The sequence below is a fragment of the Lycorma delicatula genome, chromosome 4 (assembly GCF_047948215.1).
Source record: "Lycorma delicatula isolate Av1 chromosome 4, ASM4794821v1, whole genome shotgun sequence".
Classification (NCBI taxonomy): domain Eukaryota; kingdom Metazoa; phylum Arthropoda; class Insecta; order Hemiptera; family Fulgoridae; genus Lycorma; species Lycorma delicatula.
The window spans coordinates 129656222-129673298 of record NC_134458.1 but is presented as its reverse complement, the minus strand read 5'-3'; the positions used below and the strand labels follow the sequence as shown (position 1 = coordinate 129673298).

The 17077-nt window shown below is 28.4% G+C and overlaps 1 protein-coding gene across 1 annotated transcript in view; it reads left to right on the top strand.

Moving 5' to 3' along the window:
* The window catches only part of Rbp6 (RNA-binding protein 6), a 967859-nt gene that overhangs the window by 208796 nt on the left and 741986 nt on the right, over positions 1–17077 (top strand). Inside the window, exon 3 of the mRNA XM_075364169.1 lies at positions 13699–13740. Within this exon, the coding sequence (XP_075220284.1) occupies positions 13699–13740 (42 nt within the window). The remainder of the gene's footprint in view (positions 1–13698; positions 13741–17077) is intronic.

The window sequence follows — 17077 nt, the reverse complement described above, 5'->3', positions numbered from 1 at the left end:
TTGTTTTACACTGTTCATTATAAGTAAATTTTATATTTCTTATTTTATTTATCGTAATTATAATTATATGTAAAAGATGTAAGGATTTGATATGTTGCAAAAACTTAAACATTTTATGCATTAGGCAGTTTTAACTATAGAATTCACTGTATTATATTCTTCTGAAATAAATGTATAATGCAGGATAATTCGCGAAGAATGAAACAAACGTTTAGGACATGTTCTTTTAGTGAATTTAAACAGAAAGTTCACATAATCATAAGTTCGGAAACGTGTAGAATGGTATAAATTTTTGTCGACTTTGTTCATACCGTTTTATCAAATCAAATTCTTTACAATTTTTATTTAAAACTTTTATGTGTTTTACCCATTTAACAAAGTTATTTTATTCCAACCATAATGTGTTTTTTGACTCCAATCTTTCGTCTTTTACCTCAGATTTCTCAAAAACTACTTAAATTACAGTTTCTGGGACCAATTTTTTGTATCAGGTTTCATATATTTACTCCTTAATTTGGATCCCAAGAATTACAGACTGGCTTAATTTAACAAAGGCGCAAAAATCAGAGTGAAATCTTTTCCCAGATGACACTCGGTAACGGAGCGTTTTCGAATCTACGATTTTATGACTTCCTTCTTTATTTTCATCAGTAGAATATGTCCTAAAAATTACATCCTTCAGTTACAACCTTCATGAATCACTTTGTATATCGTCTTCAATTTAATTAAGAAAGGTTCCGTTTTGGAAATTAATGAGGTGTTAATAAACATATTGTGAAGGAATATGTTTACTGAAAAAATATATACCGTAATTATTTTATTATTTTAAAAAATTATTTTAATATTTAAAAAAGAAATTACCGCACACTTACATCTCGGGAGATTAGCTACACTAGAATGCTTGTTTACTGATTGGAAATTATTTAAAAAACAAATTAAATGGAAAGTACTGTTTTGGTAAAATTAAGATTGTCTGTATAAAGATAATCAGTGTTCTGTAAATATAGGAGCCAATTTCAGCGTGCGAGTCTATTACCGTATGGGTTTACTAACAACAATAGAATCACCAACTTGTTTGTAGAAAGATGTGATGAAAAAATTATTTGTTCACGAAATATTTTTTCTTTTTTATACAAAGGGTTATCTCAGCGTGAATTAAAGTAGCGACATGAGCTGGCTAAAATAATCTCGCATCACTTTCATACTTGACGTTCAACAACTGAAAACCACATTCTGCAGATTTCCATAAAATTTATAGACCGTAAATCTAGTTAACAAATTAACATGTTTCTTTTCGTACACCGACATTACTCAGAACCGTTTATCAGTACATCGGTCTGATGTAGTTAGCCTCGTCCAAGGCTAGCTACTGTCTCCTTTGTTTATTTATTTTTTTAAATGTAACGAACAATTTTTAATTTTTTGAACATCTGTCTTGGCAGACGACCATATGGTCGTACCACAAATATGCCAAGAAGTTTTGTATTTTCAAAATTTATTTTTGCTTTGCACACCTGTTTTATAATCTTTGATTTCAGTTCTATGCACCGATATAAAAAAAAGTCAGATGTTATACCAGAAATAATACTGTACAATATTAATATTCTATTATTATATTTAGTAACCATAGTGATTTTTTTCGATAGATTTTAAATACTTGTTTTATATATTATAAAAAACCTTTTTACTTTCTCGGCATCGTAGCTCTAGAACTGTGCTGCTAGAAGGGTAGTATGATAATCAATCAAAAATGGGGTATGGGGTTTTTTTAATTTCTCGATGTATTTTCACCCAGGGACACCAAAAAACAAAATAGAAGTAGTGAAGGGGTAATGTCTGGATGAGCCGATTTTGATGAAATTTGACAGAGATACTCGTATAAGTGAGGCAACGTTTTTGTAAAATGTTGAGTCAATATCTCCAGTAGGTGGGGAAAATAGTTTTTTTGGGGTCAATTTTCACATAACCCCACTTCATATTAAGTTCAGTACATAAGTACTGAACTTAATATGCGCACTAACAATATGTGATGACACAAATAGTTCGCATTAAAAAACGTTACATTTTACGTTTCTTTTTAAATTTCTTTTAACCATTGTAAAAATAAATTATTTATCATTATAAAAAGAAATTTGCCTCTAAATTTTCTCTCCCTTCCCCAAAAATCAAAAAAGCTAACTTATATTTATAAGATACTTTTAACCGAATATTTTTTTGTTTTCCTATGCATAGTAGTAGTGCAAGTGATAAAAAAAATTACTATGACGACAATTTAGCCCATCTAAATTAGGAGACGATAAATTTAAAAAATATCGATTTTTGAAATAAATCAATTTCTTTTTTAGTTTATTTAAACATTTAATACTATTACAATAAATTTTATTGTAATTGTACCCACTCCCCGACAAAAAAAAAATCTTAGGTAATTTTTTATTGGTTTTATGTTTTTCAGTGGGATTTTTTTAATTTCTTCCATTCAAAATAGCAATCGTAATTCATTAAAAAATATAAATATTTATTATAATTGTATAAAATTAACTTTAAATGAATGATTAAAATTAATTAACTTTGAACTTAAAATGAATGATTTTTTTTATTGAAAAAATGATTCTGTTTATTCAAATTACATGAAGGGTTTATGATTTCTCCAACATTTTCGAATCTAGTAGTAAAAAATAACAATTTTTAAAACTTTTCTTTTGTATCATTTTATTAATTCGTTTTCACTTTACAAACCTTCCACTCAGGTACATTGACCCCAGTAATATATATTAAATACATAGTATAATAAATACGTGGTAATAAAATTTAAATAAACTAGTTTTTATTTTTAGTTATTAACGCCCAAAGCGTTACAATTGATTTTCTTTATACCATAATTAAAAACCAATATCTTACTACAAGACTGACTGACAGTCAGTTATGGCTTTTTGTTGCGAGTTGTTTATAGGATGTAGGAACCTATAACATTTACATCTCATTTTTAATGGTTTATCTCCACGTAAAAATACTTCTTTATGAAATTATACACAAATAGTTTACATTAACAGTACATGCATTATTAAAAAACAACGCTACATTGTAGCTGCACTAAATTCATTTTGGATTTCAGCCAATCAGAGACGTATACTAATATCTTTAAATTAATAAATTTACTGGAAGGTAGTTTACGTACTAACATAACATATCACTTAAAAAAAGGGTTACTACATTTTACTCTTAAAGTTAGCAAAAGTAGAATTACTTGTTTAATTTTCATCTCATATTTACTAATTTATGTAATTGTCACAAATATTAAAAATAGTTTCATTATTTTACGTTTATTTTGAAAAACAGATAAATTCAATTAAATTAAGTTTTAACTTAATAAGAAATCGTCTAATTAGGACTTTTTTGCGCTGTTTATTGTATTAGTTAAAACTTTATCTCTTTTAATATCTTTAAAAAAATGATAGAGTTTCAAAGATTTTTATTGAAATTAGACGTAAAATATTTAGAATTAACTGAAAACAAGAAATACATGATGCACTGAAAATCAGTTTCCCCAGAATATTTACAAAATTCTTTAACAGATGGAGAAATATTGGTTTTTCTGTTGGTAATAATCGGTTTATATATTTACTGTTCAATTAGGTTTTGCATCTGTATTGAGAAAAAGGGCACAAAGTACAAAAAAAGATTCTTCTTACGCCGTAGCTTCAGTGGAAGAATAATTAAGATTTTGTCTTCCGTGTAAGAATTTCAGTTCTTTTTACTTTTAGAATGAAAAATAAAATACAATTAAACTTAATAAACCATGAAACGTTATTTAAAAAAAAAAAACTTATGAAAAAAATAAATTTAAGAAGCTATTGTGTAACGGCTGGCAATAGAAACTAACTTCAAAAATTCTGTGAACCTTTTAGGAAATTTCCTATATTTTAATACATTTTTTTCAATTTCAGTAGACATTTAAACTACTTACTTTCATTTAGGATTTTTCTAATAATATATTTTTGTATGTATTATAATTATTTGATACTATAACCATTAATGTTGTATACCTCTGCTTGGAACGGAACGCAAGGATAGCGGGAGATTTATGTATCTCCCTGATAATCGCAGAGCCTGGACAAAAATCCCTTGCTACTGTGTCATTATTTTTATCGGGCGAGTAATTATTTATTTGGCGGTTATATTTAATTTTTTTTAAATTTATTTATGGACGGAGTTGTGTATTGCATTCTGATTCTGTAGACCAGATTGAAAAGATTTACCGGCAGTCCTTGGGAGACTAGCGTCGCATATGTGCTTCGTTCTCTTGGCGTGATTCCCCTTCAGTCCGTCCCCTGAAGTCCTTTCAATGCTAACGCCTTCCGGTCTAGCAGGAATGCGCTTCTTGGGGACCTTAATTGTTGGAGGATGCACTTCCCTCGCCAGAGGGAGTCGCATGTGTTGGCAGTGACCTAATTGTAAAAGTTAGAAAAGGAGCATGGTTAATTGGCAAAGCTTTTCTTCACTCTTGCTGTCTTCATCACCACGCTTCATCCGGATTCAGACTGAGCCGGGTTCACTCCGTAGTAGTGGATCCTTGCAAAACGGTTTAGAATAATTCTTCCAGCATTTTTATTTTAGTTTTGATATTCCAGATAAAATGGAATTTTAGTCTATTTTTGTAATTCTGTTTTGTTTTTTTCGACTATAGTCTTATTATTCGCTCAATTATTTAGATAAAGAAATAGAAATTTTCCAGAAAATTCACGGGAAATTAGTCTAAATTTATTAAATTAGACTTGACAAAAATTAATGAGCAATCTGTCCTTAAGAGTGAACGTTTTTATTTGTTTCAGTTGTGTGAAGTGTTTGGGAGAATAATACAACGAATCCTTACTTCTCCCAATTTTATCTCTTCTATTCCTTTCAGTTCCTTAAAATATTTTGGTATAGAGCGGAATAATTTCTATCTTAAAATTATGCCTATCTGTAAAAGTAATATATTTTATTTTTGTTTTATTCTACATTTTCCTGATTTGTACATTGCAATCTGTTCAACAACAATCTGCGAACAATAAGCAACCCCCATGGCCAAATGAGATGAGGATGATTTATGTAAATAAGGTGTAATCTTTTACAGACTCAGGCCGACCATTCCTGAGACATGTGGTTTACTGAACCCCAACCACGAAATTACACCGGTACCCGCTGTTTGGTATGCAGATCCGTATAAAAACAACTAACATTTACTAGGAATTGAACCTCAGACCCTTCGACTTAGAAAATCGGCTGTTTAACAACTGGTTTAAGATGTCGAGTTAACCACTAGACCTTCTTCTTTTTTTCCTGTTTAGCCTCCGGTAACTACCGTTTGGATAATACTTCAGAGGATGAATGAGGATGAAATGTATGAGTGTAAATGAAGTGTAGTCTTGTATATTCTCAGTTCGACCAATCCTGAGATGTGTGGTTAATTGAAATCCAACCACCAAAGAACACCGGTATCTACGATCTAGTATTCAAATCCATGTAAAAATAACTGGCTTTACTAGGATTTGAACGCTGGAACTCTTGGCTTCCAAATCAGCTGATTTGGGAAGACGCGTTCACCACTAGACCAACCCGGTGGGTTTAACAACTAGACCTTTCTTTTTCCTGTTTAGCCTCCGGTAACTACCGTTTAGATAATACTTCAGAGGATGATATGTATTAACAACTAGACCTGGGTTTATTAAAGTTTACTATGCATTTTTTTTTCTACTTTTATGTATGATTTATTTTTACGTAATTTTTTAACTAGTTTATAAAATATTTAAATAAATAGCTTTAAGCAATTTGTTTGTTTTAAGTGAAAATAGAAATAAAAAAATATTATTATTAGTGGAAATATGTTCTATTTCTTTATTACCTGTTACTATTTATACGTATCTACTCTGCAAAAAAAGAACAAATTTCAGGTGTACTTGTTATATATTACCATATATATTTTTTAAAACTTTTAATTCAAAATATTTATGTCATGAATAACTATACGGTTTAATAGTTATTATAATAAATAATAAAGCCTTAAAAGATAATTAGACAGGGTTATTAAGTAAGCAGTTATGGTTAATGTGCAGGAAGAGACGGATCAGAAAGGTTGTTGTAGCCTTACATTGGGTGGGCCAGTATAATCCCACCTTATTCAGGTTTGTAAAATTACTTGCCATAAAAGCTACATTGTAAATCATGAGTAGAAATTCCTTGTGGGCTATATTCTGCCGCTTTATTTTACTTACATGTTGTATTACTACGGTGTAACACTGCCAGTTTGCTTTGCTTGTATCGTTGGTCTTAGGGGTTAAGACTTGAGCGTATAATGATTCTCCCTCTTCTCATCAAACTTATTCTGCAAAGCAACTTTTAGTACCGGCAGTATTACGATGCGATCTGTTTACTAAAGCTTTTTTAATAATATATATATATATAAATGAAAAAGTTTGCAATAGCATCATGCCAGAACCAATCGACTGATTGCTTTGAAATTTTCAGGATATATTTTGTTATCCAAGGGAACGTTTTAAGCCAAAAATCGGAGCCCTAGCCCCATTGGGGCTAAGATATTAAAGATATTCATTAAAAAACAAAAATTAATCGTTTTACTTCATTATATCTCCGTCACCATGGCAACAGAGATTAGTCTATCCGTATTAATACATTCTTGTTCTATGAATGTATTCTTATAAACTCACAGTTAGGTGAGGTAATTTCTTCCCCTTCCTGCCTTTTGTGCAAACTATTTTAGATTATTTCAGTCAGTCTTGTAGCTTGATATTATAGAATTTATTAGAAATTTGTCTTTGACACTGAATTCATTAATTATAATAGAAGTGAACTTTTTTGAAATTTTTTACTTCCTTGTGCGAAGTAAAGGACGTATTGTGACCGCGAAAATTTTCAGATTTCAACGGAAATATACATTTTGACCATCCCTGAATCCATTTTGACTAGTTTCGGCGTAACATCTGTACGTACATATGTATCTCGCATAAATAAAAAACGATTAGCCATACAATGTTGAAATTTTGGATTTAGAACTGTTGTAACATTTAGTTGTGCACCTTTCTTTTTTATTTCAGTAGTCCTAATAAAAAATGTCCAAAAAAGCACAAAATCCAGGAATTTTGGAATTTGGTCTTTTGCTTAACTGCAGTAAAAGCCCTCATTGAGAGCTTTAAATGATATATCATAAGTGGTACTTATTTTTATTGGTTCCAGAATTATAGCCAAATAAAATTTTAATTAATGAAATATTTCGATTTTATACGGTAAACGCAAATCGGTTCAAATCAGACTTCATCTCCTTTTTTTAACTTTTTTTTTTTTAATTTAAATATTTTGATTTATTAATAATTATTAACTTCAGATTGTAAAAAAAGTTTACAATAAATAATAATTCAATAATAACAATAACAAAAAAATTAAAAAATCACAAGTTATTAGTGAAATAACATTTTTTGTACTTTTAAAAATGTGTATATATATATATTTAATAGTTGTATAAGGAAGTCATGTGGTGACCATATCAGTTTGTATTTGTAAAACTACGCAATCGTTCTTCACAACTTTTATTTATATACCTAGTATGTTAAAAAAAAATTGTATCCGTCTTTGCATCCAGAAATATAAAGTAAGCAATACAGGTTTCGTAATTAAAAAGAAAGATAGTAGAAACTATGCTAATAACAGAAGTATAAGAATAATAATAGTGATCAGAGATCCTTTGAAAATTTGGTGGAAATCTTTAAATTCTTCACCTCTTAACTTTGGTATATCTGTATTTTTTTCTCGAGACCATGTATTATAAAACATAAAAATTAAATTATTTATGTTGGGTATAAACACGGATTAAAAAAAATGGAAAATTTAATCCGTATATTTGTATTAATTTTTACCTATAATTTTTAATTATGTCAGTTATGTTTTGGATGAATAAGTGGGTAAATTAGTAAATGAAAGATAAGGAATTTAAAGAGAATTGTCATCAAAGGTTTTCATGGTTACTTTTTTGTAGTAATACAATTTTAATATAAAAATCTTTCCCGTCATTGTCCATTTTTAATCACAGGCTGTACTTTATTCAATCACTAATTTCTGTAAACCTTGAAAATGTAAAAATTATAAATAAATAAAAACGAAATTGTAAAGTAATATAAGCTCAATTAATATAACAGAATAAAAGCGTGTTGACAGGACAATCAGAAAAAAGAAAATTTCATCTGTGCAAAAACTCTTGTTACCTACAAATTTTTTTTTTAAGTTAAAATATTTTACATTATTTTAAACATTAAATATTTAATTTACTGAAGTGCTTAACTCTGCCAATTTGATATTAGTATAAACATGAATCTAAAAATGTTTTTCAATTTAACCTAACTTTTCAGTTGAAGGATACATAAATAACGCATGTTTGAAAAGTTGTATTCACTCGAAGAGACACCGTGTCATAAATACTAATTAATTAGTTTGAGTCCGTTTGAAATCAAGTGGTTTGAAGATTCAGAAATTATAAACCTAACGAGCTTATTAACTTTAATTTTTATCGTATTTATTAACACAAATCTATAACACATTTGTATATTAAAACCAAATGACAATTGACGTGATAATTAGAAACTACATTAACCATTTAAAATAAGTAAAATAAACACTTAATGTTGTTCAGATCAAGTTGTTAAAATCTCGACATGATTGATAAATGTAATTGATTTCCTGATGGATAAACCAAAACGTTTTATTAAAAATAAACTGAAGCGAGATAAAGTATATTTTTTTTCCTTCAGTCATTTGACTGGTTTGATGGAGCTCTCCAAGATTCCCTATCTAGTGCCAGTCGTTTCATTTCGGTATACCCCCTGCATCCTACATCCCTAACAATTTGTTTTACATATTCAAACGTTGCCTGCCTGCACAATTTTTCCCCTCTGCCTGTCCCTCCAATATTAAAGCAACCATTCCAGGATGCCTTAATATGTAGCCTATATTTTTCCAAATGCTTCTTTCTTGATCAATTTGCCGCAACACCTCTTCATTTGTCGCTTTATGTACCCATCTGATTTTTAACATTCTCCTGTAGGACCACATTTCAAAAGCTTCCAATATTTTCTTCTCAGGTAATCCGATCGTCCAAGTTTCACTTCCATATAAAGCTACACTCCAAACATGTACTTTCAAAAATGTTCGACGTTTAAATTAATTTTTGATGTAAACAAATTATATTAATGACGGAAGGCTCGTTTCGCCTCTGCTGTTCGGCATTTTATATCGCTCCTGCTTCGTCCATCTTTCGTAATTTTACTTCCCAAATAATAAAATTCTTGCACTTCCATAATCTTTTCTCTTACTATTTTTATATTCCTATTTTTATTTTTTATAATTTTTATATTCCTATATAATATTTATATTAATCGTAAGCTATTAAGTACAACAGTATTATTTTATAAAACTGTAGAAATTATACTTAATGATTTTGGTTCAATTGGTATAGAAATAATGTAAACTTTTCAGGTAATTTACTAAAACTGCTGAATAGTACATGTTTTTATTAAAATTATTCATAGCTTTACATTTTCGTATTGCTATTCATAGTACAATCAATTGTTTAATGTTGCAATCTCTGACTATTATTTACACATAATGATATTTACAATTCTGTCTAGGTTAGCTCCCGTAACAGAATACACTTGAGCTGAAGCCTGTTCCGCTTTTGCCAAATGTACAGTGGTGATTCGCAGAAATTGTAACTACATTTTGACGGATGGCTATTTGCAGTGTATCTATATATAGTCAAGCAGTGAGATATTACGGGGAACTAATAAGCTCACAAATACATGGTTTACCGACTCTGAGGATTTGGAGGATTGTTACAAACTAAATCAGGGATATTGCATGTTGTTATCATTGCACGTCGGTTGATATATATTCTTGTTACCTATTGCATTAGGGAATACATTCCCACAGTATGATTCAGTTTGTTTGATACAATACATTATATTTATTCGTTAACAAGTCACGAAATATAAAAACAAATTTTTTTTTTATGGTTATTAATTTATAATTATCATTAATGTTTAACGGTCTCCTTAGTGTTTAAAATATATTCGTAGAATTTATGAATATATAATATTAAATCATTCTGTAAAATTGTTCTTTTCGTCTTTGACGCATTTCGAGAAAAAATTGTATCTTCAGGAAACCGAATTTCTTCAAAATTTATTCAAATATTTCTATATGTGGGAATTGATGATATTAATTTTTTTTAAAGAATCGTTAGGGGGGATAATTCCTCTAAAATACCAATTTTATATTTTCTTCAGAGGAATTTTAGAAAAAAATTTATTAAAGCAAAGTTTTTATATTGAGTGCACTTATAAATAATACAAACAAGATTCCAAAAAATTAACTTCCACCTCTTAAAATTGAAATATATGCTTTTTGTTCTTTTGGTCTATCTCTCTTCAGTTAAAATATTTTTCAAAGTTTATACTTCATATTTTGGGTTATCAAGAAATGTCTACAATTTTTTCAAATATAATCCGCGGACCTAAAATGCAGAAAAGTTTTTGAGAATTTCCTTTTGTTCATAACAAAAGCTTATTGTTAAACTTAAATATTAAAAATAGATAGATGTTAAAAATAGATATTAAAAATAGATGAATATTTTTGGAAAACATTTCTTTAAATTTATTCCCCACCTCTAAAAATTTGTATTCTGTTTTTTTTTTTGTATTTTTTTGCTCCAACTCTTTTAATTTTTATTAAAATTGTTTTCTCTTCACTACCTAAAGGGCTGTTAAAATTGAAGTAACTTTGGCGTCTGTTTTATACTTTGGATACAAAATAAGTAGCAGTTTTTTTGATTAATTTCATAAAAGTTATACTTTAATTTTTCAAAATTTTTAAACACTTTTCTTTATTTTTTTTTTTTTTTAGGGATTACTTCTTTACAAATATATTTTCCATAAATTTCCCCACACAGTAAGGAATCCTGTAAATTCAAAAATCTATTTATTCGAAATTTGGGAATTTTAATGCTTAAATCGTATTTTAGTTATTACAACTTGACCGGCCTAGCCGGGAATGTCATGCAATTCTTTGCCAGCATTTTTATATACCTTAAATTACTTATCTGTATTAACTTTACATATTTATTGATATAATTAATGATTTTATTATCATTTATTTTAATAAATTTGTTAATATTTTACATTCTTTCATTCTGTATATCTTTTTAACGTTTTTCATTTATTTTTATTCAATAAAAACTTTATCTAAAAACCATATGACTGAATAATGGTTTTATTTTCATGATCGGTATTTTATAATTTTTTATTTTATATTCTGTTTGTATGACTGTGGTAAATTCATAATAATAGTTAAAAATAATTTTATCATGATTATTTATTTAAAAGAAGATAAATTAAAATTTTTTACTACTATCTTTCATGGTGAATTTTGTAATGAAACCGTATAATTATGTTTCTTTTATTAATAATTTAATATTCAAAATGTTTACTTCATAATGTACTTGATGAATTTTAACCCGTTTTGTTAAAATGGAGTGTACGTTTAGCCAAAATTTTTTATTTAACTATATTATATTTCTCCAGTTTCATGTAATGATTGAGTCGAACTATTTGATACCTGTTTCATGAAAATCGGTTCAAACGTTGTTGAGTTATCTGGTTATAAATAAACGTATTACTGGAACATATAGTAGTTACTATTTTAATACTATTGCTTTTAAACTTTAATAATTATATCTATAGAATAAATATAATAAAGATATTTAATACGAAATTTTAAGAAAATATTTTCTTAATTTCTTTTTTTTCCCGAATTCTTCAATGATAAAACATGCTCACGAAATATTTAGTTCAGTGTATTTAAAAAAAAAAAAAACGCAAATGAAAATAATTTTCTTAATATTATTTAGTATTTTGAAATATTTTATCTTCTTTTTTTACTCCATTTCATTCAAATTACTAATTGTGTTAATCCTACTTATAAGAATTTTGTTAGTACTTTTTAAAAATGTTTATTGTTTATTTAAGCTTTACTTACGTTAGATGTGTCAGCTCTATGTTGGTTTGGTGGTACGGAGGAGAACACGAACATCGGTTTTAACGTAACAGCAACGTGTGCAAATTCAGCGATTCTGACCTCAGTTGTGTCCTCAGACCTCATCAATTGTCATTAACAATTGTCAGTTCACTAATGAGTGCGTACTCGGATACAGGTATATTGAATTTAACTGCGTTGCGGTAACCTCACACTAGCGACCGATGTAACGTAATAGTTGAACATTGGTATGGATTGACCTTATTCTGTTGGTCGGTTAAAATATCCTTCTTTACCTACCCGTTTATTCATTAGATGTTCCTAAAATATTTGTCAGACTAGAAACATAGACTATTTGGCAGTAATACAATATGATACAGTCTTGATGATGGAAGATTCAATTAATTTAAATAATTCACGGAATGCCGACTAGTTTATTTATTAATGTTATTAATTGTTGTAAAATAATTTAAATTTAGATACCAAAATAATAAAAATAAGTTATTTTACTTTTTATTATTTTTTTAATAATTTTTACGTAAGAAACATTATCATTTTTTGTGGATTTCACTTGTACCGGTGCATTTAATGATTCTTAAAAGTTGTATATATATTAGAGTGGTTTAAACTTTAAAAATATTAATTATAAAAGTGAGGTCTAAAAAAACTTATAAAATTTGTAAAAAATTATATTGAATTCGAAATTTATCTCTGCAATTATTAAAGTCTAAAATCATCGGTAAATTTTATTTCTATTTAAACAAATTTTTTTTCTCCTAATAATTTATATTTTGCTTATTGATTTATTTATGAGTTTTAGTTTGACGAATCCATACCAGATTTGCATATTTATTAAGTTGTAGTTATTACTGGTACGTTTCATCTTAAATACGGTTAATATTTATCGTTTAATGTTTACTTCTGTTAATATTGGTTTTTACGATTTGAAATAAACAAATTTAATATTGCAAATAACATTTTTTAGAGTAAATTACCAAAATATACATTTTTGACAGTTGACCGACTTGATTCTGACTTTTATAAATTAATTTTTTTTTTTTAATTTTATATCAAATAAATCTTTTACAATCTTTTTTAAATTTTTTCAACAGAATTATTTAATATAATTTTGAATAAACACGGTTGTCAGGTGACACCTCCCTGTCATATTTTTTATGTATTCATAATTTTAAAAATTAATAATCAGAGTAACAGTAAATCATGCATTGATGATGACTTTTATGGGCGTTAAATAGCATTTATTAAATGAGAATCTGAAAAATAGAAATAAATTTTGAATGAATTTTATTCATTCATACGAACAACCGAATTACATTTAAAGTATACAACCGATGGATTGTTTTTATTTACTTTTTTACTTGACGTCAAACGTTTTTTTAAATAACTTGTAAACGTTTGTAGTCATAAACAGTGACACTGGTAAAAGTTGCTGTCAATGTCACGTAAAATGAAATAACAAAGCTTCTGTTAAATTTTCAGATATAATTGACAGTATTTCCTATTAAAAAATATTAAATTTGTATAAACTTTTGATTATTTTAATATATATATTTGGTTAGTATTAATAATGACATTTATAAATAAATTTCTGTTTTTTTTTTTCAGATCGATCCTAAAGTTGCCTTCCCAAGACGAGCACATCCAAAGGTAAGTGTGCTATTTATTTTAAAGAAATTTCTGTGTTAATTTTTTAATAAGAAATTCATTGTTACTTATTTGTTTAATAATGTACCAGTAGAGGCTGAAATACACTACAAACTAGAATGTAATCGGAGAATAAAATGTCGCACAAAGCGACAGGTCCGGCTACCTTGCAGTTTTTCCTCAACTGTTAACAATCCAAAACTCGTAGAGCCATTCCCTCTCATTTTCTATCAATCATCATTGTTAAAGAATAGCTCACGCTTTCTACATCAACGCGCCTAAAACAACGTGCAATGATTGAATTTTAACACCGGAAAAAATGAAATTCATTATCGTCTAAAAATGATTTACGCTGATGAAACTGTTGATCGAAATACTTTGAGTAGATGAAAATAAAATTTCGCGCATCAAAAGCTGCTAAAACTATTATTTAGAATGAATCTCACAGTTTTCGACCTGTTTCTGTGTCTGATGTGAAGTACAAAAAGGAGATGGATGAATTGATTCAAAATTACCTTCACATCACATAACGCAACGCTACTAACCTAAGCATATTGAAACAATGAATTGGACACATTATTCCATAACTGGGCTATCGTAACATCTTTTCATGGTGAATACCACGAAAATTTACAGAAAAGAACAAAAAATAAAACAACAACTTAAGGAATTTTTTGAAAGGGTTGGTCACCGGCGACTTTTTCAGCAATTTAAGAAGGATATTAAGTGTAGTCATTTCACTACGGATGATGAACTTAATGATGAATGCAACGAGATCGTGGATCAAGGAATGCGTTGAATGAAAAAACTGGTTTATGGTTGGGAGAAATGTTTGGCTGTAAATAATGAGTACATGGAAAAATAAATGTATGGTTTTTTATGACATATTTTTTTTCATTTAACTATCTCTTTTTATTTGTGAACTATGAGCGACAGTGCATTACATTTCAACCACTCCTCGTTATATCATATATTTTTATTTGATGGTATCGCTACGATAACGATCGTTTCAAATATTCTGCTATCGATTTAAAGTCAAATTTAACTTTTGTAAATACTCTACCTAGAAACCATTACAAGAATTTATAAAAGTCAGCTAAAACAACACCAAAATAGAGAATTGTACTATGAAAAACTATTTAAATAATTTATTTTTTATTAAAACTAAACCATTTAAATGATTGTTGAATTTTTTTATCGCTTTATTTTTTTTATTTTTTGTTAGTTTAATATGGATAAAAGTTCTAATCGTTAGTCTACATATTCAGAATTGTATTGTAATGGAAAATAAAAGCAATATGTTAATTGGGTGTGATTGTCCGTACAAAATTTTCGTTGTGTACAATTCCTGTTTACAAAATTTATATTTCCATATTTTCCAGAATGTTATGTTCGGAATTTTACATTGGTATAAGTTTTATGGTCCATTATTTTTATACTAATTTTTCATGTAATTTATGTTGTTTCCTTACGCAGCTGCAAAGATCAGGTTAGCATATATATGTCTGTGGGGTTGTATTTTAGGTAGATTACATAAGAAAGCTACCTATTGCAATGTGTACCATGATTCATCTTCCGAAAAATATCGACATATTTCGCGTTCCACGTTCGCCAGACCCCAAAACTACCGTCAGCGCAAAAGTTTATATATATTTTTCAGTTTCTTCTGGACACGATAACTGCGGTAATTTTGCGCAAATCACTTTCAAATTATTCTCTAAAAAAAAACTCGGCCCAAAATCTCGTTCGAGTTCGTTAACGGCCAAAATCGGACCATTGAGGTGGAAATGGGGGGCTTTTTCGAGAAAACAAAATATCGCTATAACTTTCTTATTAAGTAAAATATTGAATTCATTTAAAGTTCCTACTGTTCTTTGGATAAGGGCCTAAAACATATCTAAGTAAATTTCTTTGATATCACCAACCATTGGCTTAATGGGTGGAAAAAATGGGGTTTCGAAGACAAAAAAAAATCATACCTCCCTTAACTGGCACAGTTTGGAATTTGTTTAAAGTGGTCGTTACTCCTCTAAACATTACCTAATACATTTGTCTGAAACATTTTTGATATGACCAACCCTTACGGCAAGGGATGACCAAACGTTTGCTGGAATTGTAAGAAGGTGGGCTTGTCGTATGCTAAATATGTGAAACTTTTTTTCATAAGCAACTATTGTATTGAGTAAATTTGAAGTTTTTCTTAACTTTAAGGTGGACTTTTTTTTTATCCCCTACTTAGCACCAGTGAAATCTACCTCCGCCTTCCGGCATGCCGAAAGGGATTTTAATTTTTAAGGATCAGCTAAAGTCAAACGTGGTAGTATTAATAACAAAAAAATTAAAAAGGAAAGAATTTTGTTTTAATCTTTTACATTATATAAGGTATACGAGTATGTATTCAACTTGCATGTGAAAGATAATATCATACCTCTTTATTCATAAGTTTCTTTTTTCTTTCTTCTGAAAAAAATCTGTCTTGAACCTTAACCTTCTAAAGAGTAAGCAGATGTGTATGTATATACGCATATATATATTGCTCATACACTTTTATATTTTACTTACATTGACTAAAGTTTCATTTTTCTCCTTTTTTTTATTTTCATATACGAATTCTGGATTCTCTATTTTGATTAAAACAAATTTACAAAAATACAATCCAATTCATAAAATTACTGTTTTTGTTACTTTTAAGGTGGAAATATTTTTTATCCCCTACTTAGCACCGGTGAAATCTATCTCCGCCATCCGGCGTGCCGAAATTTTTTTTAATTGTAAAGAAAAACATTAGTGGCTGAGATCACGTATATCTTTTGAATGGAAAAAAATATTTGGTTACTTTCTGCTACATTTGATTATGTTGAAATATATGGAAGCTTATTAGAAGTAAGATTTTTATGAAATCTTTACAATTTTGTCTATTTTATTATTAAATCCACAGGCCAAACACGTTTTTTATTCGTTTTCACCTATTACTGTAAATATCCGATACAATGCAGATCAAGTACTCTTTCAATAAATGAATTTCTGCTGATAATTTTTACCAGCCGTAAAAATAATTAATACAGGTATGTAAAAACATTTTATTTATTTATCCATTCGTTTAATAATCTACTATTATTACCTGTATTGAATGAAGATAAGTTAGTGAGGAACGATAGATTTTGTAAAATGCAATAAATGTAAAGTCTCATCTTGATTCAAACCCAGAAACCCGTATGAAAAGCACTAAGACTACACTCGCCTTGGAGGTTAACTGAGTGATTAGGAATATGTCATTTACATTTATGTAGTACGGTAGAAATTATTTTAATTCCAAGAATCGAACAGTAATGTCAACCTC